The 22586-nt window shown below is 33.5% G+C and overlaps 3 protein-coding genes across 3 annotated transcripts in view; 1 reads left to right on the top strand and 2 right to left on the bottom strand.

Annotated features, from left to right (window-relative positions):
* Positions 1-6875: 6875 nt before the first annotated feature.
* LOC132713267 (prefoldin subunit 6-like) overlaps positions 6876-22586 on the bottom strand; it is a 20281-nt gene continuing 4570 nt past the window's right edge. The window contains exons 2-4 of the mRNA XM_060695780.1: positions 8859-8929; positions 8106-8230; positions 6876-7505 (exon numbers count right to left, since the gene is read on the bottom strand). Of these exons, the coding sequence (XP_060551763.1) occupies positions 7385-7505; positions 8106-8230; positions 8859-8929 (317 nt within the window). The 3' untranslated portion in view covers positions 6876-7384. The remainder of the gene's footprint in view (positions 7506-8105; positions 8231-8858; positions 8930-22586) is intronic.
* Positions 11384-14473, top strand: LOC132713270 (uncharacterized). Its single transcript, XM_060695786.1, has 3 exons — positions 11384-12152; positions 12452-12550; positions 13475-14473. Exons 1-3 carry the CDS (start codon positions 11760-11762, stop codon positions 14471-14473), a joined length of 1491 nt encoding a protein of 496 aa, XP_060551769.1. The 5' UTR covers positions 11384-11759.
* Positions 17297-22586, bottom strand: part of LOC132713265 (uncharacterized) — a 9550-nt gene continuing 4260 nt past the window's right edge. Inside the window, exons 2-5 of the mRNA XM_060695778.1 lie at positions 21789-21918; positions 21179-21308; positions 20529-20657; positions 17297-19696 (exon numbers count right to left, since the gene is read on the bottom strand). Coding sequence (XP_060551761.1) covers positions 17630-19696; positions 20529-20573 — 2112 coding nt within the window. The 5' untranslated portion in view covers positions 20574-20657; positions 21179-21308; positions 21789-21918 and the 3' untranslated portion in view covers positions 17297-17629. The remainder of the gene's footprint in view (positions 19697-20528; positions 20658-21178; positions 21309-21788; positions 21919-22586) is intronic.

The following is a 22586-nucleotide window of genomic DNA, read 5'->3' as shown; positions in this document are numbered from 1 at the left end:
AGCTTGGATCCATTACTGTTTTTGTTAAAACATCACGAGGTGCTAGCGTTGCAAGTTTGTCGGTTACAGTTCATAAAATGTGAAGTACATTTTATTCTTCTCAAACACCAATGGCACTAACTTCCATATTGGGCAATAGATATGTTACCGCTTTGTAACTTGATCATTTACGTATAAGAGTAAATATGGTCGAGAAAAGCAATAGTTTTATACCTCCTAATCAAATTATTCTAAAAAGAATTCACATCATTTGATATCCTAATTTTACATTAATCCAGTATTTTAAAGGCAAAATAGGGTACAATCGAATAAAAATTGAATAACAGTTGAAATATGTCATATGTTTCAACGCAAAAGCTTTTATTGGGTTACATTTTAAATTTGATAAACTGAGAGATTCTGAAAAAAAATTAAATTTAAACTCATCAAATATTCATAAACTGTCGTTTAAGTGGTGTATATATAATTACGTAAACTATGACTAACATAGATGAATTAGATGTAACGAGACACTCCTGACGACACGGATACTTTAGATAAATAGGGGAATGTGTTTTATCTTTGTGATTGTTTTTTGTTTTGTTGTTTTTTTAAATTTCAGTGGGGAGTTTTTCCGAATTGTTTTTCATTACAGTTAACGCTTTTAACGGGTCGTATGACGAATTACAGACTAAATGTTACTTCAGCAAAATTGTGTGAAATCGTGACAGAACTGCCTACCTAGAATGTGTTTTACTTTACTAATTTTAATATAGTTCTGAACCTATATTCCGAAAGAAAACCACGATCGAACATATAGAATTCCAGACATTTTATTCGAACAACAGTGCACGTGTACTAACATACTCTGCTTCCTAACCTAGTATGTGTTATTATGGGCAGTACTATATATATAATGGAACACAATGTCCAAGTTTTATTTAGAATTTCAAGCACGTTTTGTAAGAAAACGGAAAATTCAATCACTTACGATATTTGCTTAATCGCATGTAGCCAGATTCAAACCAAAATTTCTCAAATTGCATAATGCTTGACCAGCACATATTAGGTGATTAGTGACTTAATGGTTAAATTGTCGGCCTACGAACCCAGGAATTGTTGGTTTCGGCTCTTCTGAAGAACTGGTTAGCTCCATGAGACGGACTAGAACGGGGTTCAAATAAGTTTCATGCTTACTTAACAATCTGCATCGGACAGTGTTTTAAAGAATAAAACTCGCTTTCAGAGACAGATAACTCAAAACATAGATTGGTGATCTCCTTCTTCTGTTATCAATTTGTTTCAAAATAATTCTCTATTATAATGTGCAAAGTTAAAGGAAAGGTCTCTCAGTAAGTTTCAATTTTCTTTCTCTACCTTTGCAAAAAAAAAAAAAAATCAGATGCCTTGCCTTTTACAATTTTTTTTTTGCTAAGGGAAGCAACTCTTTCAATATTTTAAAAACAAACCAAGAACGTTTCTCTCCCTTGCAGATATTTAGTCTCATATCGAAGTAAATTGATGCAGAATAAATCTAAAAGTCAAATTAATACACAAAGTTTAAATTTTCCTGTTCATTTCCAAAAAAAAACCCAACAAATTCAACATAAAATTCGAGAACATGTTGGTATAACAGATAGAAAATTAAATAACTTAAGAATAATGCCTTCTTTTAATTAAACCACAAAATGTCAAGCTTCTATAACCTTGATAAATTGGAAATCAATTGTAAATAAGTAACGAACTGTTTAATATTAAATTAATTTTCTCTCCTTAAATGCCATTCTCCATTCCCACACAAAACCATTTGTAACCTTATGCAACAAAACAGGTAGCATGTGGTTTTAATCTAATGTTTAAATCACTTGCCCATTCATAAACTTGCAAGAAACAAATTACCACAGACTATTATGAGGGAATTAATATCACGGACATATTCAAAAGATGAAATTTAATTAAACATTAAGAAATGCTATTTCAAAGCTACACACCTCAATTTGAGGAAAAGCATTTTCAGAAAATCAAATTTAAGAAAATATATGAAAAGATTTTCAAATAAATGTAAAATTTAATATCGAAAATTCACATGTAGTTTTGAATAACATCTGTGATCACTATGTTGTTCTTTTTTATTTCACATCTTATAAAATGTAACTGGCATTTCCAGCATTTGTACCTTATGATGATTCACAGCAAATCATTATTGGAGTCTAAAAATCAGAATCAAATGCATAATGCACTCCATCTTGCCTCGTTTTGTAGTGCAAGTGCAAACTAGAAATGTGTCGTCACGCCACAGATGCCCCGCATGCAGCCAAAATATCAGATGTTTTAATAAAATTAGTTCAAAATTTGTTTGAAATACTATCTGTTTTTCATTTTTGTTTCCACAAACTATTTTGTTTTTTGTCATTTTAAGTTCAAAGCCCTTAAAACTATTCATAAAGTGTAATTATAACATACTTATAGCCAAAATAATGACTACATACATTCCCACAAAAGTATGAAAGCTGAAACAAAGTTTTCCAACATTCAAGAGAGATTACTTTGTCCAAAATCATTGAACCAGGACCAAATTCAAACTTGAACTGCTTATCCCTTAGATGTATCTACATGACAAATTTGAGTTGAATGTGTACAACCATTGGCAAGATAATGAACTGAAACAAAAAAAAATCTGATTTTTTCGAAGTTCAAGAAGGATAACTCTGTCAGCTATTATCAAACCATGACCAAATTCCAACTTGACCAGTGTATTCTTATGACATATCAACATCTTAAATTTGAGTTGAATATGTACAACTGTTGGGGAGATAATGAACAGAAACTGAAAATTTCATATTGGTTTCAAAGATAAGGGGAATGACTCTGCCAAAAATCATTGAACCATGACCAAATTCGAACTTGACCTGCGCATTCCTTTGACGTATCCATATGTCAAATTTGAGTTGTATGTATAATACCATTAGGGAGATAATGAACCGAAATTGAAAATTTCATATTATTTTCAAAGTGAAACGGGCATAACTCTGCAAAAAATCATCAAACCATAACCAAATTCTAACTTGACATGCGCATTCCTTTGACGTATCCATATGTCAAATTTGAGTTAAATGTGCACAACTGTTGGGGAAGATAATGAACGGAAACTGAAAGTTTAATCAAGAGGCATTACTCTGCTAAAAATCATGGGACCATGACCATATTCGAACCTGACCTGTATTTTCTCTTTATATATCAATATGTGAAATTTGAATTGAATGTGTTCAACCGTTACGAAGATAATGAACAGAAACTGATGATGACGGAATGAAGGAAAGACAGAACAAGGTATCACTATATGACCAAAAATGCCCCCGCCATTTTATGGCAGGGGCATAAAAAATCTATATCAAACCCATATTGTACTCTACCTAGCATTGTTTTCATTATAATTAACCTTTTTTGCCTGAAGATTGTTTAAGAACAAGAGCATGTTTGTTAAACACCAATGCCCCCCGGTTCGATTCTTGTCAGAAGCAATATTTCAAAAAATGTTTACCCATTCACTCAGTTATGGACAGAAACATTGCCAAAAATTGTAAACACAAGTTATATAGCTTGACAGAGTCATGGCATTTTGTAATTTTGAAATATATAAGTTGCCAAGTCATTGCTATGACTTGTGAAGTGATAAATATTCAACTTTATCAAATATATATAAATGTAGGAAATCTATACTTGGCACCCTTGACCCACTGACACCTATAGAATATCATGCAAGTTATCATCCTACCAAATATGAAATACACCTGTCAATAAATAAAGGCTGTATGGGCAAATATGTTAAAACCTATTTTGAGCATGATGACCTTGACCAAACTGACCCCTAACTCCATCCAAAGGAAGAATACCATGCAAGTTATCATCCAACCAAATATGAAATAAATCTGTCAATAAATAAAGGCTGTATGGGCAAAAGTGTAAAAATCTATTTTTAGCACATGTGACCTTGACCCAACTGACCCCTAACTCCATCCAAAGTAAGAATAACATGCAAGTTATCATCCTACCAAATATGAAATATATCTGTCAATAAATAAAGGCTGTATGGGCAAAAGTGTAAAGATCTATTTTTAGCACTAGTGACCTTGACACACTGATCCCTAACTCAATCAAAAGGAAGAATACCATGCAAGTTATCATCCTATCAAATATAAAATACACCTATCAATAAATAAAGGCTGTATGAGCAAAAGTGTAAAAATCTATTTTTAGCATTGTTGACCTTGACCCAACTGACCACTAACTCCATCAAATTTTATGTTCCTGTCAATTATAAATGACATCTCTCTATAGAAAATGGTTAATACACCTGTAAAAATATAAAAATCTATTTTTAACATTGGTGACCTTGACATTGGTGACATTGACATTGACCCAAATGACCCCTTACTATATCCAAAGAAGGAGGACCTCCCTTGGCATGTTTGTATTAAACATGAAAGACATCAACCAAACAAGAGGGCCATGATGGCCCTGAGGTCGCTCACCTGTATATAGGCCCCCCCCCCCCCCCCCCCAACGTTGCAGGGCCAATTTAACCCAATGGCTTTTATTTGCACAAACTTGGTAGACACCCATAAGAAGATGTTTCATGCTAGACATCTAAGCTTTAGCTCATTGGGCTTTTTAAAAGAAGATTTTTTTAAATTTTAACTATACACATATAGTTAAAAACAATGACACCCCTGGGGCCGGGCCAGTTTTGACCCCAGGGCTTTTATTTGAACAAACTTTGTAGACACTTACTAGAAGATGTTTCATGCTTAATATCTAAACTCTAGCTATTTGGGTTTTTTCAAAGAAGATTTTAAGTTTTTGCTATACACATATAAAGAAAATCAATGACCCCCTGGGGCAGGGCCAATTTTGACCCCAGGTCTTTTATTTGAACAAACTTTATAGACACTCACTAAAAGATGTTTCATGCTGAATATCTTAACTCTAGCTATTTGGTTTTTTTCAAAGAAGATTTTTTAAGTTTTTGCTATACACATATAAGGAAAATCAATGACCCCCGGGGCGGGGCCAATTTTGACCCCAGGGCTTTTATTTGAACAAACTTGGTAGACACTTATTAGAACATGTTTCGTGCTTAAATATCTTATCTCTAACTCTTTTGGTTCTTTAAAAGAAGATTTTTTAAGTTTTTACTATATGCATATAGGGAAAATCAATGACCCCCTGGGCGGGGCCAATTTTGACCCCAGGGCTTTTATTTGAACAAACTTGGTAGACACCCATTAGAACATGTTTGATGCTAAATATCTTAGCCATAGCTCTTTGGGTTCTTTAAAAAAAAATTTTTAAAGTTTTTACTATATGCATATAGGGAAAATCAATGACCCCCTGGGGCGGGGCCAATTTTGACCCCAGGGCTTTTATTTGAACAAACTTGGTAGACACCTATTAGAACATGTTTGATGCTAAATATCTTAGCCATAGCTCTTTGAGTTCTTTAAAAGAAGATTTTTTAAGTTTTTACTATATGCATATAGGGAAAATCAATGACCCCCCGGGGCGGGGCCAATTTTGACCCCAGGGCTTTTATTTGAACAAACTTGGTAGACACCCATTAGAACATGTTTCATGCTAAATATCTTAGCTCTAGCTCTTTGGGTTCTTTAAAAGAAGATTTTTTAAGTTTTTACTATATGCATATAGGGAAAATCAATGACCCCCTGGGGCGGGGCCAATTTTGACCTCAGGGCTTTTACTTGAACAAACTTGGTAGACACTCACTAGAAGATGTTTCATGCCAAATATCTAAGCTCTAGCTCTTATGGTTTTTTAAAAGAAGATATTTAAAGTTTTTTCTTTCGGTTGCCATGGCAACCAGAGTTCTGCATGGAATTAAATTCTTTGAACAATTTTTAAAGGTGACCACCAAAGGAACATTCCTGTGAAGTTTGGATGAAATATGCTAAGTGGTTTATGAGGAGATGTCATTTAAAGTAAAAGTTTACGGACGGACGACGGACGCCGGACGGACGGACGGACGGACGGACGCCGGACGAAAAGCGATCACAAAAGCTCACCCTGTCACTTTGTGACAGGTGAGCTAAAAATAAAGGCTGTATGAGCAAAAAGGTTTAAATTTATTTTCTAAACCAGTGACCTTGACCCTAGAGACCACTTACTCCACAAAAAATTAGAGGACCATTAAAGGTATCTACCTACCAAATATGCAAGATATCATTAAATAAATCAAGCAATTAAGAGAAATTACGATAAATCCAACTTGCCGGAATAGGTTAACCAGACAAGGCCCTATTTTCAAAGTGAAAAAAGGTAAATAACTGGGAAACATGAATGACACAGTTATATAACTTGGCAATATAAGTACTTTGTATTGATAAGTAAGTGTGGAAATTATGAAGCCATTAGTATAGATAGAACTTAAGATATTTCCAACTTGCCGTTTAAGGTTAACCATTATTCATTTTCTAAGTGCTGAAAAGGGCAATAACTTGGTAAATATGGAAGCCATAGTTATGTAACTTGACCAGATCATGTACTTTGTATTGATTAGTAAGTGTGTCAACTAAGAAGCCATTGGTACAGGTAGAACTTAAGAAAAATCCAACTTGCCGTTCTAGGTTAACCTTGTACGGACAGACGGACGGACTTTACAGCTTGTACTCATAGACACTTGGTTTCGGGTTAAAAACCCCTTTGAATGCACTCCTGTAGTAAAACGGCAGTGCTGGGACCAAAACATGCAGGGACACATGTCAGGCACACAGATCAGGCACACAGGTCAGGGAAAAACTTTTTCAAGGGAAAACCCTGCAGAACTGGCAACTAGATGAATAAAAATCATTTTAGAGAGCATGACAAATTTACACAAAAAATATCTTTACCATTTTTATTACAGTTCAGGATTTTATGATATAAAGTTATGCTACAAAAAATGATGATCTTACACAGTACATGTGCTTTTTACTCTATCACATCAGTATACATGTATTTCTATTCAGTTAAATAAAATATCACTATTTTTCGACTTATCAATTCAATATTTTTTTGTGATATAACATGAAATTACACCTGTAACCATAGTGTATATTAAGTAATGCTGGAATGCAAAAATAATTTGATTCACACGATTTTTGTCCAGTAAGTGTGCTAAAACTGCTATCTTTACATGCATGTGTTACTGGATATTATACAACAGTGATATCTGATTTAATATTTCATTTTTTCCACTTCCATATAACTTACCAACGATTAACAGAATTTCAGCTCAGGATGTATTTTAAAAAATGTTTTTGTTCATTCAAGCACGAGAAAATAATAAACACATAGCACATCAATGTTGGACAACCAGTCAAGTTTTATTATGCTAAATAATGAATTATTGCTATGTCTTTATGGCAGCTTTTTGTTGAGATTGTTGGAACTGGGTTTGTAGTTTCTGTAATATTTCCTTCTGGGATTCTTGCTTCTTGTCTAAATCTTTGATCATATCCTCATGTCTTTTACTGTAAAATAAAATACATGAAATGAGCCGCGTCATGACAAAACCAACATAATGGGTTTGCCACCAGCATGGATCCAGACCAGCCTGCGCATCCGCGCAGTCTGATCAGGATCCATGCTGTTTGCTATCAGTTTCTCTACTTGTAATAGGGTTTGTAAGTAACAATATCAGCAAAAGATTATGGTAAATGATTATTTTGTGAAAACTGTAACAAGATACCAAAAATTAAAAAAAAAATTGAGAAATGAAAATGATAGCATTTCTGAGGCACAATGGGCCTTTAATTTTTATTTTTTTTTTTAACTTTTGAACTTTATTAGTGGAAAACACCTCAGGTTATTAAATCAAATCTCCCAAGAATCCCTCAGGTGCCTCTATACATCTGAGTATTCTTATCTAAGAAAACCCGATTTTCTAGAAAGTGAGAAATCTCCAAAAAAGTCCTCAGCTCTCTACATGTGCACTTGGGTATTCAAAATCTCCCTTTTCTAAACTGATTATAAGCTTCCTCAGTGAAAGATTCATGAAAGACTATTGGTATAAATGGAAATATTATGAAATCTGAATCCTTCATTAAATAAATGATAAACAATGTACTTACACTTCTCCGCTAATGTAATCAATTCTTTTCTGAACAACTTCTTTGGCCTCAGCAATATCCTGTTTTACAAATACTGGACCAATCATTTTGTAAACATTTGCAGAGGAATCTAACTTTACCAACTCCTGTAAAAGTACCATATAGGAAGTTTCATAAATACATTTACCAAATGGCAATCTCTTGCATTTAAAATGGATCAAGAAAACAGAATAACAAAGTCATATCCTACATGTACCAGATAACAATTTCTTGTATTTTGAAAGGATAAAAAAACAGGAATACAAATTTGCTTCCCTGATAAAATATTCTATTGCTATGATTTCACAATAGAAATTTTAACATCAGCGTTTTGAACAACTTATCCTTTCAATTTAGGTTACATTATTTTCATCCCTTATAGTCCCGTACAGCAAAATACCCATCAAGAGAAAAAGCAAAGCTATAAAAACTACTAATCTGTTAGCTGGTGTACTTATTTGACCTTAGTTTTCATTTTCTATTAATGACAAACCTCATAGTTAACATATATTTAATTATAAATAATTAAATATATTTTTCCTATTTAATTTTAACATTTGAAATCAAAATTTAAAATTCCAAACACATGTATTGCTTAAGTTAGTTTCACATTTTAACTTCCAAGCACATGTATTGCTAAAGTTTGTTTCATATTTTAACTTCTAAGCATATGTATTGCTAAACTTAGTTTCATATAGACCAGGAAAATATGAATCATTACAAACATTGCCTTACCTCTTTTACAAGTGTATTTTCACTAAGTTGTCCATCTAGTACTTGTCTAGCTTTCACAAACTTCTGGTGATCTGTAAAATTTGAATATCTAAATGAGGTATGTACATGTAAATCAGTTATCTAACTTTTCTTTCATCTAAAGTGCATATACAGCTTATGACTTAAAATAAATGTCTTTGATCAATAATGTAACCAGCACAAAGTGCCTCTTTTTTTGCAACAACCTATCTTTTTTCACCCTCGATCAGTTATTAGAATACTTAAGGTAAATACAGTAAGCTAAGTTAGTAGTTCTATTTTCGTCTTTGTATTTTGATAACAAAGTCCCTCAAACTTTGAATGGACTGTTCCATATTCAAAAGCAGGGCAAATTCATAACACAAATTCAACAGGTTCAACTATTAAATTGGAAAATATTAGTGTGAGAACTATGGAAAAATTAAGCAATATTCTATACAAATTACAATGTAGTATAAAAGACTTTTTTGCTATCAGATTCTGTAATCTATATCTACATGTTTCTTTTTTCTTGTGGGGATCATAAAAAATGAAAATACAGTATTTTGTCAAAATAAAAAGCTCTTGATATTAAATACTAAGTATTACTACCCATTAACACAGGCACAAACTCATCACTTAAGGTAGCAATAATTAGCAGACATTACAATCATTATCTTTTCTTCAGTCCATATGCTTATTACCCATAGCCAAAATTTGTACAAGTAACATCCGAATTTATGTACATTTATTTCAAAAGGTTGATTGTTTATGTATATTTTCATTTCATTTGTACAGCTCACAATTAAATTATTATAAAATTTAAGTGACTGATTTTTTATTGATCCTTTGGCAGTTGTAAATATCCGAAACTTTTTCTTAAGACGTCATTGTGACTAAAATATTAACAAATCAGACTGAGACAAATTTTTTGAAAGCACACATGCAATTGAGACCGGGTTTAGACTGTTTCTAACAATTGGTAGAATTTTGTGCATAGCCAGATACATTTAATTTCAACAAAGCATGTTCATGATATATGAAGAGAGTGAAAACGCTTTTGTGCCTGTTATATGCTTTACCATTGACATGTCTATAGTATAATGCTTACATTAAGAGCGTGATTATGCTATTTTGTATAGCCGCTAGTATAGCGCAAATGCCATCACATTGGTGGAATATATCTTCAGACCCCAGAGTCTATTCAAGGATATCGCCGTATATATATCATAGTGAAAAATTGCTAAAGTTATTTAGTAATTCTAAATAATTTCAAAAATGTTAAAGAGAAAAAGTTTTATTAATTGAATCTAATTTCTTTCAAGGAAGTGGCTAGCCGTACGGGCCCGTACGGCTAGCCAAAAGTTCTAGCCGTACGTGACTCACGTACGACTAGCCTGGACACACTGTATTGGCTAGCCGTACGGCACTTTTCAAAATTATATGGAAGTCGAAAATGCATATGTTATTTTGTGTCTTTAAACGACGATTTTAATCAAATCTCCGCATTTGTCCTAGTGTGTTCACTTTAATAAAGAAGCTCCGCAATTTTGCAAAAAAAAAATAAATTGAATACGAGTAAGCGTTGTATAATCTATCTTAATTTTCATGCTTATGATTTGTATGACAGATGAATTGTTAAATCTGTTAATTAAGCACATGGGTCGAATAAATAATGATCGGAGGGGAATAAATAAATAAATAAAAAGAACATTAAAAAAAAACGGTGAAAAGGAAAAAATAATTTAATAATGCAAACGTTCCTTAATGATGGACGATGGACAAACTTCTATACCGTCGGTAATTGACGCAATTATCAGAGCCCAACAACAATTATTTTCGGTGTTTTTTTTTTCTCAATTTAAAAATTAAACTTAATGAAACAAAAAACGATTATTATCAAAATTTTGTAAACTATTTCAATTGATGTTATTTAACTGACGCTATTTTTTCTCGACGTCTTGAGATGACAATTTAAGTACGTACATTCTTTACTGAAGCCATGCAACACGTCGATTAATCTCTAAAAAGTAAACATTCTTGACTTAAATCCTCGCTTAAAGTCATAATTAACATATGTACTTTCGCCTTCCATATTTTTGAAAAGTGCCGCACGGCTAGCCAATACAGTGTGTCCTGGCTAGTCGTACGTGACTCATGTACGGCTAGAACTTTTGGCTAGCCGTACGGCTAGCCACTTCCTTCTTTCAAAGAACACAAAAAAATATCTCAAGATTAAATAATTTTCAGAATCAAGCATTAGACAACAACGTATTTCACTACTTGGCCTTCTGTTTAGCATTCATGAACTCATTTACAGAGCTTAAAATACATAAAAGTTTGCACGATGATTACAAATTGTCGAATTGACCTTTTCGAAAAGGTGAAATCTCGGGTCTCGCGAGACTGCCGTGTAACGCGAGATGACGAGCTCTGGGGAATCGGTGCACTGAGATGGAAAACCATGTAAACAAATAAGGTTTACCACCAAAACGCTGATTTAAGGCTTTTCATTAAGTTGTAAGTTAATTGGACTTATATTTTATCATAATTGCTAAGAATTTTGGAACAGTATGAGAATGCATTCGTAAATTAGAGGTAAAACTGTCTCCAATTTCACGTAAAAAGTGGGTGGGGTAATGTAAACAAAAATCAGTTGACTTACCATAAATTATCACCGATTTTATTTTAAAGGTAGGAAACAATGTATAATAACTGACTTAATTTTTGGTTAATATTTATCTTACTGCATTGTTCATTAATTAGGTTTATTAAATTCAAAAAAGTGTGATAAATATGGTAAACAATAGGCCTACCGTGGGTGTTATTTGTAACTGTTAATAATACATTTGTCACTCAAATTATACTAACTAACTAATTTATTTAACTTAATTTGCAGGTACTATGGGTTGTGATGATTATTGCTGTGTGCCTTTGTGCAACCATAAGAGAAGCCGTGATAGTCCATGTCAAACTTTCTACACAATACCCACAGAACCTAAGTGGCTATATGAACAGTGGCAAGCACGCATTAAAAGGTATTACAAAGATGAAACGGGCAAACTCAGAAAGTGGGAAGCAACAGATAACCATCGTATTTGTGACTGCCATTTTACGGAGGAGGAAAAATCTACAATTTTACATCCTAAATGTCGTAAGCCTGGAAGAAAACTTGTTTTGCCATCAATATTTCCTAACAGATTGACAAGCACAAAAAAGCAGAGAACCACCTCAAAGGCGACCAACAGAGAATATACTCCTCCCATGTCAAAAAGTAAACCAAGAAAACTGTATTTTGTAAGTAGTTCATCTTCTTCATTTTAATTTTTGTTTTTTTAAATACACTCTAAACTTTGTATAACTTTTAGTTTAAGAAATCTGAAATAAATATAAGACAAAATTATGCAAAATATAACCCGACACACAAGTAATTGCTACATAAGGTCACAGTTCACATCACATTCATACATAATCATATGACTCAATTTTTTTAATTTTAACTTTTGCTTTTTAAATGATGGAACATATTTAAATGTTAGCTTTAATTTTTCCAGGCAACTCAGATCATATTTAAATGTTAGATCTAATTTTTTCAGGCAACTCCATTACGGTGCGAAAATAATGACTTGAGCGACATTCCAACAGATGAACAATTAAGAGTTGATGAGGTTGAAAATGAAGACTTCGAGATACTAGTAAGTTGACCGGTTGGGCAATTTCACTTATGAACTTATCATAGTAAAATTAAAAAATATTTATATTTTAGCAAGACTTCTCACATAAGTGGCAGCGTGGCTGAGTGGTTAGCATGTCTGACTAGTAATCTAATGCTTGCTAACCGCAAGGGTTCAAACCCTCTTGGGGACAAGCCATTGTTTCCTTGAGCAAGAAGCATTCATTGCTTAGTACTGGTTGGTGCCAGGAAGAGAATCAAGTCTTAATAAGCTTATATCTTCCAACACAATCTTTCAACACAGTCAAACTAAAATTAATGGTGGCGCGATAGCTCAGTTGGTTAAACCACTGACTATCACTGCTGAGGTCCCGGGTTCGATCCTGGGTTACACCCTTGGGATTTTTCAGAGACACTTTCAGTGTTTCCCACCTACATAGAGGTGTACTGGTAAGAAATCCAGGTAATCCTCGCATGTATCAGTGCTATACACTGGGCATGTAAAAGAACCAAGGGGTCTATTCAATAAGAGCTAGGGACTGGTTCCCGGATTCCCTTGTATCTTAAAGCTGTTTCTTAAATGTATACAATGTATACCTGCCTGTAACACTCGTAAGAGGGGTTGGCAGTATCCAGAGATAGATAGATAGATAATCTGTATAAACAAATATAGCTATTTACATTGAATTGCCTGTTCTTTTTATGTATTTTTTGTAAGATAATTATGTATATACCTTTAATTTACATTCTATTCTTTAAATTGTTTATGATAAAGTTTTCCCTTCATGTACCTTTAAAAGAACAAGGTCACTATAAAGTGTTGATGAAAAAGTATCCATTTCATGAACCTTTCAAAGAACTATGTCACCTGTTGACTAATATAAATTACACAACGTTGTAATAGAATATTTAACTCATTATATTAATAATATGTTTTCATTGACAGAGTCAATCAAGAGAAAGCGAAGAGGAAGAAAGCGTAGAGCAGGAGATGTGGGTTCCTCATGGCCATGATTATGTGAAGACACAGACAGATGAGTCATCTTTTGAGCTCCTTGAAAAAGAACCGAGTTTGAAGTATGTATTAGAAACCGCCAAAGTGAATGAAGATCTAGCAGATAAATTTACAGTAGTGAATGAAAATTGTCAGGTTCTCTCCCTGGATAATGCCAAGACAAATCCAAAGATATTTAAATACTATACAGGCTTTTCATCATATGAAGTTTTTGAAGCTTTATATAAATACTTAGAGCCTAAGGCTTCTTTTATGAAGTACCCATATGGAGAAAGAACGCTTTCACATTCTCATTTCCACACTAAATTCTCTAAAAAGCCTGGTGTAACTCGCAAATTCAGTTTAAGAGAGGAAATGTTTATGACTCTAGTCCGTTTACGAGTAGGTGTGCCAGTTGCAGACATGGCAACTAGATATGGTATTGCTGAGTCAACATACTCTAGCATTTTCACCGCGTGGATATGTTTACTGGCAATAGAACTGGAAAAAATCTGCAAAGTACAAAATGAATGTGACAACCCAACTGAAAAAGCCGAGTGTTTTTCTGAATTTCAGAATTTGAAAATAATTCTAGATTGTACTGAACTGTTTGCAGAAACGCCTTCTTCATTGGCAGCACATAAACAAGTTTTTTCTAATTACAAACATCATAGTACTATGAAATTTCTAGTGGGCATGAACACAAGTGGAGCAATAACATACATATCGGAAATGTATGGAGGACATTCTTCTGACAAATATATTACTAGTGAAAGTGTTGATTTACTGGGTGCCCTTAACCCTGGAGAAAAGGTGATGGTTGACAGAGGATTTACAGTGTCAGAAAACTTACCGCCTGGTGTGAATTTGATTATGCCTTCATTTAAGCACAAAAATAAATCGCAAATTTCACAAAGAAAGGAAGTCAAACGAAACAAAAAAATCTTCTGAAGCTAGAGTAAACATAAATAGAACGTTGCATTAGACGCAAAAAAAAACAATTTGAAATATTTTCAAAGAGCATGAAAATGACCCCAGAAAGACTTTTTAAACGAAATATTGTTTAAAACATGTGGGCTATCTGTCAACTTTCAAGGATTCCCTTTTCCAAAAAAGTTACCTGATGCTAAATCCCTTGAAATGAAAGAAGTTTCAATGCATAAAACATTTAAAATGGTTCCAAAAAACTCAGCAACACCCCAGCCTTTTACAAACAAGAAACTTTTAGTGCATGTGTATTAAGAAAACCTCATTAAGATTCATATTAAGTTGTTTTTCATTTTGATGGAAGTAATTTTCGCTAGGATCTATATTTTACAAAATGGTATGTGTTTGGCTCAAGAGTTGATTTGAATGTTGATATACAACATGTACTTAGATTAACATATTTTACTGGGATATCATCTACTTAACTGCTACAGTTATTTAGTTGTGTAAAGTCACCTCTTTCACAATAGGTGCTGACCTGATATCATATAAGTTCTACTTCAAGTTAATTTATTTTTGTAGATAATTTTTCTTTTTGTCATGTCTTTTATAATAAAATAGGTGTGGATTTGGTATGGTGCTGACTAGATATTATATAAGTTTCATCTGCAAGTTTATTTTTTTTAAAAGTTTATTTTGTCAGGTGGTTCACAAGATGTGTTGACTTGAAATCAGTCCTATTTAATTTTTTTGTGTGTGTGTGCGTTTTTTTTGTTTTTTTTTGAAAATGCTAGTCTTTTTGCCATGTCTTTCACAATTATGAGGTGCTAACCCGATATCATATAAGCACTAAGTACTATAAGTTATTTATCTTTGTAAATATTAGTACCTTTGTTTTTATAGTTAATAGTCTATTTGTCACTTTGTTCACAATATGTGCTGTTTTTATAGTTATTAGTCTATTTGTCACTTTGTTCTACTGTAAGTTATTTATTTTTTGTAAATACTAGTCTATTTGTTATAAATGTCTTTCACAATTATTGGGTGTTGAACTGATATCATATAAGTTAAACTGCAAGTGATTTATTTTTATAGTAAGTGGTTACTTTGTTCATAATATGTGGTGACCTGATATGTAAGTTGTACTGAAAGTTATTTCTTTTTAAAGATAATAGTCTATTTGTCATGATGTTCACACTAAGTGCTGACCTGATATCATGGCTGTGATATCATATGAGCCGCGTCATGACAAAACCAACATAGTGCGTTTGCGACCAGCATGGATCCTGATCAGACTGCGCGGATGCTGTTCGCTATCAGTTTCCTTACTTGCTATAGGGATTGTAAGCCAACAGTATGGATCCTGATCATACTGCATGGATGCGCAGGCTGGTCTGGATCGATGCTGGTCGCAAACCCATTGTTGGTTCTGTCATGACGCGGCTCATAAGTTCTACTTCAAGCTATTTATTTTTATAGTTACTAGTCAATTTGTGAGGTTGTTCACAAGATGTGCTGACCTGATATCATAAAAGTTTTTCTGCAAGTTGTTTTTGTAAATATTGTTCCATTTGTCATGTCTTTCACAATAGGTGCTTTCTAGTTGCTGTAGTGTGTAATTAACTATTAGGACATGAACACTTGAGTAACGTGTACTTTTTAAGTTTTTTTTTGTATTTGTTAATCTGTGTACTAGTTCTGTTGCCATTTCTTTCTCAGGAAAATACATACTGATCTTGTTGTTTTACTTATATTAATTGGATATTTTACACTCAAGTATCATATCAAGTTGTGACATTTTCCATGTATTTTTTACATTACACTGAAAAATTACTGTCAAGAAATAATTGCTTAAAGATGATAAATAACCTCGCATGCATAGTTAGATGATTGATCTCATTTTGTGATATATTCTTAATGCTCAATTTAAATCCTATTTATTGTGATACTGAGATGAAATAAAAAGTATTTTCAACAGATTCCTGTGTTTTTTTCAATAATTAAACCCAGTCCACATTTAAGACTCTTTTGGGTTTATACTTAAATGAACACCTAGTATACATCTCAAAGCTGTTAAAGGATGACCTACTTAAAGGGACTCCACTGAGGTTTTTGACATGACAAAACTGGAAATAATTTTTCGATATAAATGCTCAGTTTGATGTAGGTCTAGATCAGTAACTTGTGTGCAAATTTTAGATCATTCGCAGTTGTGGTTTATCTAGGACAATACTTCAAATTGTGAAAAATGACCCAAATGGAAAAGCGTTGAAACGCTTTTGAGTGAAAATCGTATCATAAATAGCACAAAAATACGCTTTTCAGTTCATATTTAGTATATTTCTGAATTATTTTTGCATATCTTCCTGTATTACGTGCCCCAGCTGATCTGTGTAACAAAATAAATTTTATGATTTTAGATTTTTGAACCTCAGTGGAGTTCCTTTAAGGTAATGCAAACCATTAGGATTAAACTCTTGGAAATATAATTTGTTTGATTCCAGTGAGTCGATTCCATCGAGTCGTGTAATCAGCCATATTTCTGTACTCATTATTGGTAATATCAATCATCACTTATTCATCACCAATCACAAAAATTACTACAAGTGCTTATGTTCTTAAGAAATAAAGAGAAAAACATTCATTTAACTAATATGTTTAATAACTTTATTTTAAAACACAAAAAGGGAAATTTAAAAAAAAATAATTTGTTTTAAATTTTTTTATTTTATCAAATTTTTAAAATTTCCCCCCCTTTTTAGGCAATACTTTTATCTAATTTTAAAAAGAATTTTTGATAAAAGCCCCCCTGAGTTTTCTTCCCAATTTAAAAGTTAAAGCGGATCAATACCACACAGTTTACACTTTTTGAAAATCACTTTACACTTAGTTTATCTTATTATTGAAATCAAAGTTATAAGAATGATCAAAAACATAATAAAAAAATGAACAAACTACAAACACATTAGAGGTACAATTAGGCATATTATGGCTATCTCCTTTTTTGGGTGACAACTTTACTACAAGCATTCAGAAACATCTGAAATTTCTTGAGATAACAAAAATACTTGTTCAGCTCCTTATATATCAAAACAAAATCTCTTTTTTTTTAGTTTCACTAATTTCTCAGCATGGAAGATTTAGTTTTGCTTCTATTTCAACCATACGTTGCCATTTATATTAAAATTCTATTTCACAGTTTTTCATACAATCTGAACAAAACCATTCTGGTTCAACATCAAAATTGTCTGTATCTGGTGTATATTGGACACAAATCCAGTGAAACCATTTTCCACATCCACAAAAACACTCGCAGTAAATACTTGCTTCAGTGTCGTCATTGACCTCCTCAATTATTTTGTCATTACATTTGCCACAGAAGTAGTTTCCACTCAGCTTACTAATTTCTTTCTGTACTTCGTTTCTGGCACTTTTCTGATTTAAACTATATTGACCAAACAGAGCACTACCAGACTCATATTGGTTGGAAGTCATTACTGGTAGCACAAACTGTTCAAAAAAATACTGTAAGTTGGATTCAAGCTGTTTCCAGTACAATTCATTGTATTCTATTGTTATCACATGGATTTTCTTTCCATCAAAAATAACTAAATCACTTAATGGTATGCCTGATACTCCCATCTGACCTTGTATTTGGCTGTAATATGCGTGGGTTTCTTTGAGGGTCAAACTGTGTCCTTTCTTAGAGATGAAGTCAAGATTTTCAACGGAAGTGCCTTTACTTACACAATTGTAGGGACTTTTAATTTCTACTAGCCTTTGCCCATGACAGTCACATCTGAAAATTCTATCTGGAGAGGCACCAATATAGCATTGCTTTTGAGAAATAATTAACCCACTTTCACTTACTACACAATTTTTGTGTCCTAGTTTCTTTTCCTCATTATAAAGTTCTGCACCTTTTGCTTCACTATTTATACCATATTTAGTTGCAGCATTGCCAGAAAATTTGTTTTTATTAATTATACTGTCAACTAAATTTTGGGTTGAATTTTCAGCCTTGCCAGATTTTTTTATTTTCCTTACATTTGCCTGGATCCGGTGAAAAATAGATGCTGTCAGCATACCCTGCCTGTGCATATGCCAGTCGACCGAAGAAGACTGGCCACGTGTAATGTTCTCTATTTCTTGCACAACTTCCTTCTCAACTACAAAGGAGTGGTTTATAGAACTTTTTTTGTTAGCAACATACAACTGAACACGTTCCTTGAGAATTAATGGCTTTGTGGAAGTAGTAAGTTCTTGCTCTTTACAAGGAATAAGTATTTCACTTTCTCCATCTATACAGTCAGACAGTTCAATCACAGGTGGCCTTTCATTAACTAAAACTTCATTGCTTGGATTCAGTGTCTGTGAAGCAATTGTCATCCAAGGCACATTTGGGCTTGCAAGACATAATGAGGCATGAAGTGTTTGTAAATCAGAGAGATTAACAGCTTGAAGATGTTCAGGTACTGGATTGTACTTGTTTGCACGATACTGTTTTTGTTGTTTCTTCAATTTCAGGTCAACATGTTTCAAAACTTTTGGTTCCACTTTGGAACCTCGTGGAACAGTCCAACGACACAGCTTTTCTGTGCAACTTTGGCCATCTGGAAGATAACGGTAACCGCGCAGTATGAACTCGTAAAGACCAAACATCAGACCAGCCACATGAGTGCAGGCTTCACCTAGACCTGCTACACACATACATGTTGCACCGACTGGTTCTCCTGTTTCTTTCAGAATTACTATCGTATTGTACTGTGTACCACTTGTGTCAAAGGACGGATTAGAGATACACTTGACTGCACAAAAACCACTTATTTCTTGCAAATCATGATACTGGTATCCACTTATATGGTTGGACTCCCACAAATCAAATGATCTTAATGCTTTGTAGCACTTCAGTGTTTTCTCTGTGAAAACTTCATAATCTCCATCGCCTTTAACTGTTATGTCATGAGATGCCATTAAGTAATTCAACACATTTTCAATTTTCATATCTGGGACCTTTCGAATGTCTGTTGTCCAACCATCCTCAAGTTTTCGTACATATTCAATCGTTGCATGAAAAGGGTCAATATTTTCCTGATTAGTGGACAGGTTTAAATGCTTGGCAATCACTGTTATCTTGTTGTTCCGCTTTCCCTTTAAAGATAGTCCAAGGCTTCTACTTAGTCCTGTCAACTGTGTGTTGGATAAATTGCTCAGATCCCTGAATGTGGATGGTCTTGGAACAGAATCCTGTAGAAAAAAGAATATTTAATTTATGTTGTGCAGTTTTCATTTTAATAGGTTAAAGTGACATTATGCTCATATTTTCATAGTCAAGTTGAGCTGAATTGACTTTATATTTCAAAACATTGACACACAAAATGATGTTTGACCAACAGTTGATATTAAAAATGTTGGGGATAAAATTATAAATCTGCCTTACATTTAAAAAGACTGCCCCACTCTTTTAATAAACTAAGTGTGATAGGTAAATTCTAATGGATATTTACAGAAATTTTGTTTCGATCTGTGCATTATTTATTGCTTATGCGAACTCAATTATTAAATTAAAAAGAATTATGGCAAAATGAAAGCTTATTTTGATTTTCACCGGTTCACTCACTATATACCCTTGGATGGGCATGTCACTTTAACATCATTCAATAACATTTTAAAAGAAATTCAATTAGGCCCGTCATTGGATATTTTGATATTAATATATATTATCTCTATTTGACATTCAGTTCTATAATGCTTCAATATTGAATACACTTTTCTACTTGTCTCATTCTTGTGTAAATATCATATGAATCAGCAGATACAAACAAATGATCATAAGACAAAAGACTCAGTTGTATAGGTTTTAAGTAGCAAGTGCAAAACTCAGCCTGAGCAGAACCACCAACCTTCTGTAAGGTTACTGGATAGATTCTTAAGACACCAGAGGGAAATGAACCTGCAGAGGTGAATGGCATATTTGATATCAGAGACCAGAAGCACTAAACAATTGCCGGCTTAAGTTTGTGTAGTTATTTAAGAGTAATTGGTAATTACATGTTTGAACAGTGCATTTAATACTTACATTGAAACACTCCTTTCCTATGTGTTCAGGCCTTTTCCTCTTCATTGTGGCTTTTCACTAAAGGTTTCAGTAGTTGGCAAAATGGCAAGTGTAACAGTTATAACACTTTGGTTACCAGACGCACATAATCTGAAAAAATGAAATATATAAAACAGTTTAACCTTTGGCACTATTCCATAGGTTTTAAAAATGTCAGGAAAAAGGCAAATTAAACTTTCACTATTTAATTAACATTTTTCATTAGAAATCATAAATGACAAAAGTGACCTAATGATTAACCGTCCGATAAAGTGTCTGTCCCTCAATCCAACCTGGATGAATGTGTTTCAAGAGCCCAGCTTCACATATCTAAGAGAAATATCATAGCGTCAATTTTCACCGACATTTTAGTAAGAGGTCTTTTGACTCACACCGTCATTTTAAAAATTGTATAAGTAGCCAGTACCAAGCCGGACCTAAGTAAAACCACCAATATTCTGTAAGTTAGCTACAATGAATGAATCCAATGTCCTTGATGGGAATCGAACCCATAGATGTGAGGTGTATAACACAAGTATTCAACCACTGAGACCCACACTGGCCAGAGTATGTGCAGGTATATAATATAGCTTAAAAGTTTAATTGGCTTTAACAGCGTCTGCTTTACTTACATTGAAAAACTTCTTTCCTGTGTATTCTGGCGTTTTCCTTTTCATTGTGGCTAACACTTAAATCAGGCACCAGAATTTTTGGAAATATGGTAACACCTTGTTGATAATTATTCTACCAGGCTGATCAAATCTGAAAACAATGAAATACATGATGTATATAAAACAAATCAACTGTTTACATTGATTAGTTCAATATGAAACTGTAGAAAATCAGCTCTTTCTTTTTCAAGTAAACAGGTAAATGGTGAAGGTGTAACGGCTGGGAAAAGGTATCTATTTATCACACTGTTTATTTGGAAAAGAGTCAACTCGGCCCTATACCAACTCGGCACGGGTCAACTCGATTTTAGTCAGAGGTCTTTTGACTCACACCGTCATTTTAAAAATTGTATAAGTAGCCAGTACCAAGCCGGACCTAAGTAAAACCACCAATATTCTGTAAGTTAGCTACAATGAATGAATCCAATGTCCTTGATGGGAATCGAACCCATAGATGTGAGGTGTATAACACAAGTATTCAACCACTGAGACCCACACTGGCCAGAGTATGTGCAGGTATATAATATAGCTTAAAAGTTTAATTGGCTTTAACAGCGTCTGCTTTACTTACATTGAAAAACTTCTTTCCTGTGTATTCTGGCGTTTTCCTTTTCATTGTGGCTAACACTTAAATCAGGCACCAGAATTTTTGGAAATATGGTAACACCTTGTTGATAATTATTCTACCAGGCTGATCAAATCTGAAAACAATGAAATACATGATGTATATAAAACCAGGGCTCTCAGTAGGGTCAGAATTTCACGAGTCAAAGACTCTTTGGCCAAAATTTTCATGAGTCAAATCATTTTTTTCTAGTGTCATTTGACTACATGAATCATTTTTATGTTACAACAAGGGTGCCATAGTCACAAAATACGCCCGTTTACGAAAAAGCTTTAGATGGAGATGGGGGCATTATGGATAAGTGACCATTTGTGCTACAATCCATCAATAAATGATGACTAAATGGTCCCTATAACCATCTTCAAATTTTTATCTGAACTTTGACCTCTATGTGTAACCTTGACTTTGGTCGCAGGGATCTGAATTTTGCATGCGACACTCAGCCTCACAATGATGAACATCTGTGCCAAGTTATATTGAAAACCCCCTATGAATGTAGAAGTTTTGCTCCGGACAAGCGTTTTTCAATGAGCTCTAAGTGTGACCTTGACCTTTGACCTGGAGACCTGGATCATGCATGGAGCAATACATATCATGGTGGTGAACATTTCCATAAAGTATTATAAAAATTCTTCCATACATGTAGGAGATATGCTCCAGACAAAATCTGGATATTTCACCATCTTTAGTGACCTTGACCTTGCATATATTGACCTAAAGTACATGTGCCACAGCCGTAGTCAT

This window comes from Ruditapes philippinarum, unplaced genomic scaffold (genome assembly GCF_026571515.1).
Source record: "Ruditapes philippinarum isolate M1 unplaced genomic scaffold, ASM2657151v2 ctg3816_1_1_1_1, whole genome shotgun sequence".
NCBI lineage: Eukaryota > Metazoa > Mollusca > Bivalvia > Venerida > Veneridae > Ruditapes > Ruditapes philippinarum.
This window is presented reverse-complemented; position numbering and strand designations above follow the sequence as displayed.

Excerpts from the sequence above, each read along its gene's own strand:
- LOC132713270 (XM_060695786.1), top strand. The coding sequence starts at position 11,760 with ATGGGTTGTGATGATTATTGCTGTGTGCCTTTGTGCAACCATAAGAGA. Across the intron at positions 12,153-12,451 it reads AACCAAGAAAACTGTATTTT|GCAACTCCATTACGGTGCGA; the intron begins GTAAGTAGTTCA and ends TAATTTTTTCAG. Across the intron at positions 12,551-13,474 it reads ATGAAGACTTCGAGATACTA|AGTCAATCAAGAGAAAGCGA; the intron begins GTAAGTTGACCG and ends TTTCATTGACAG.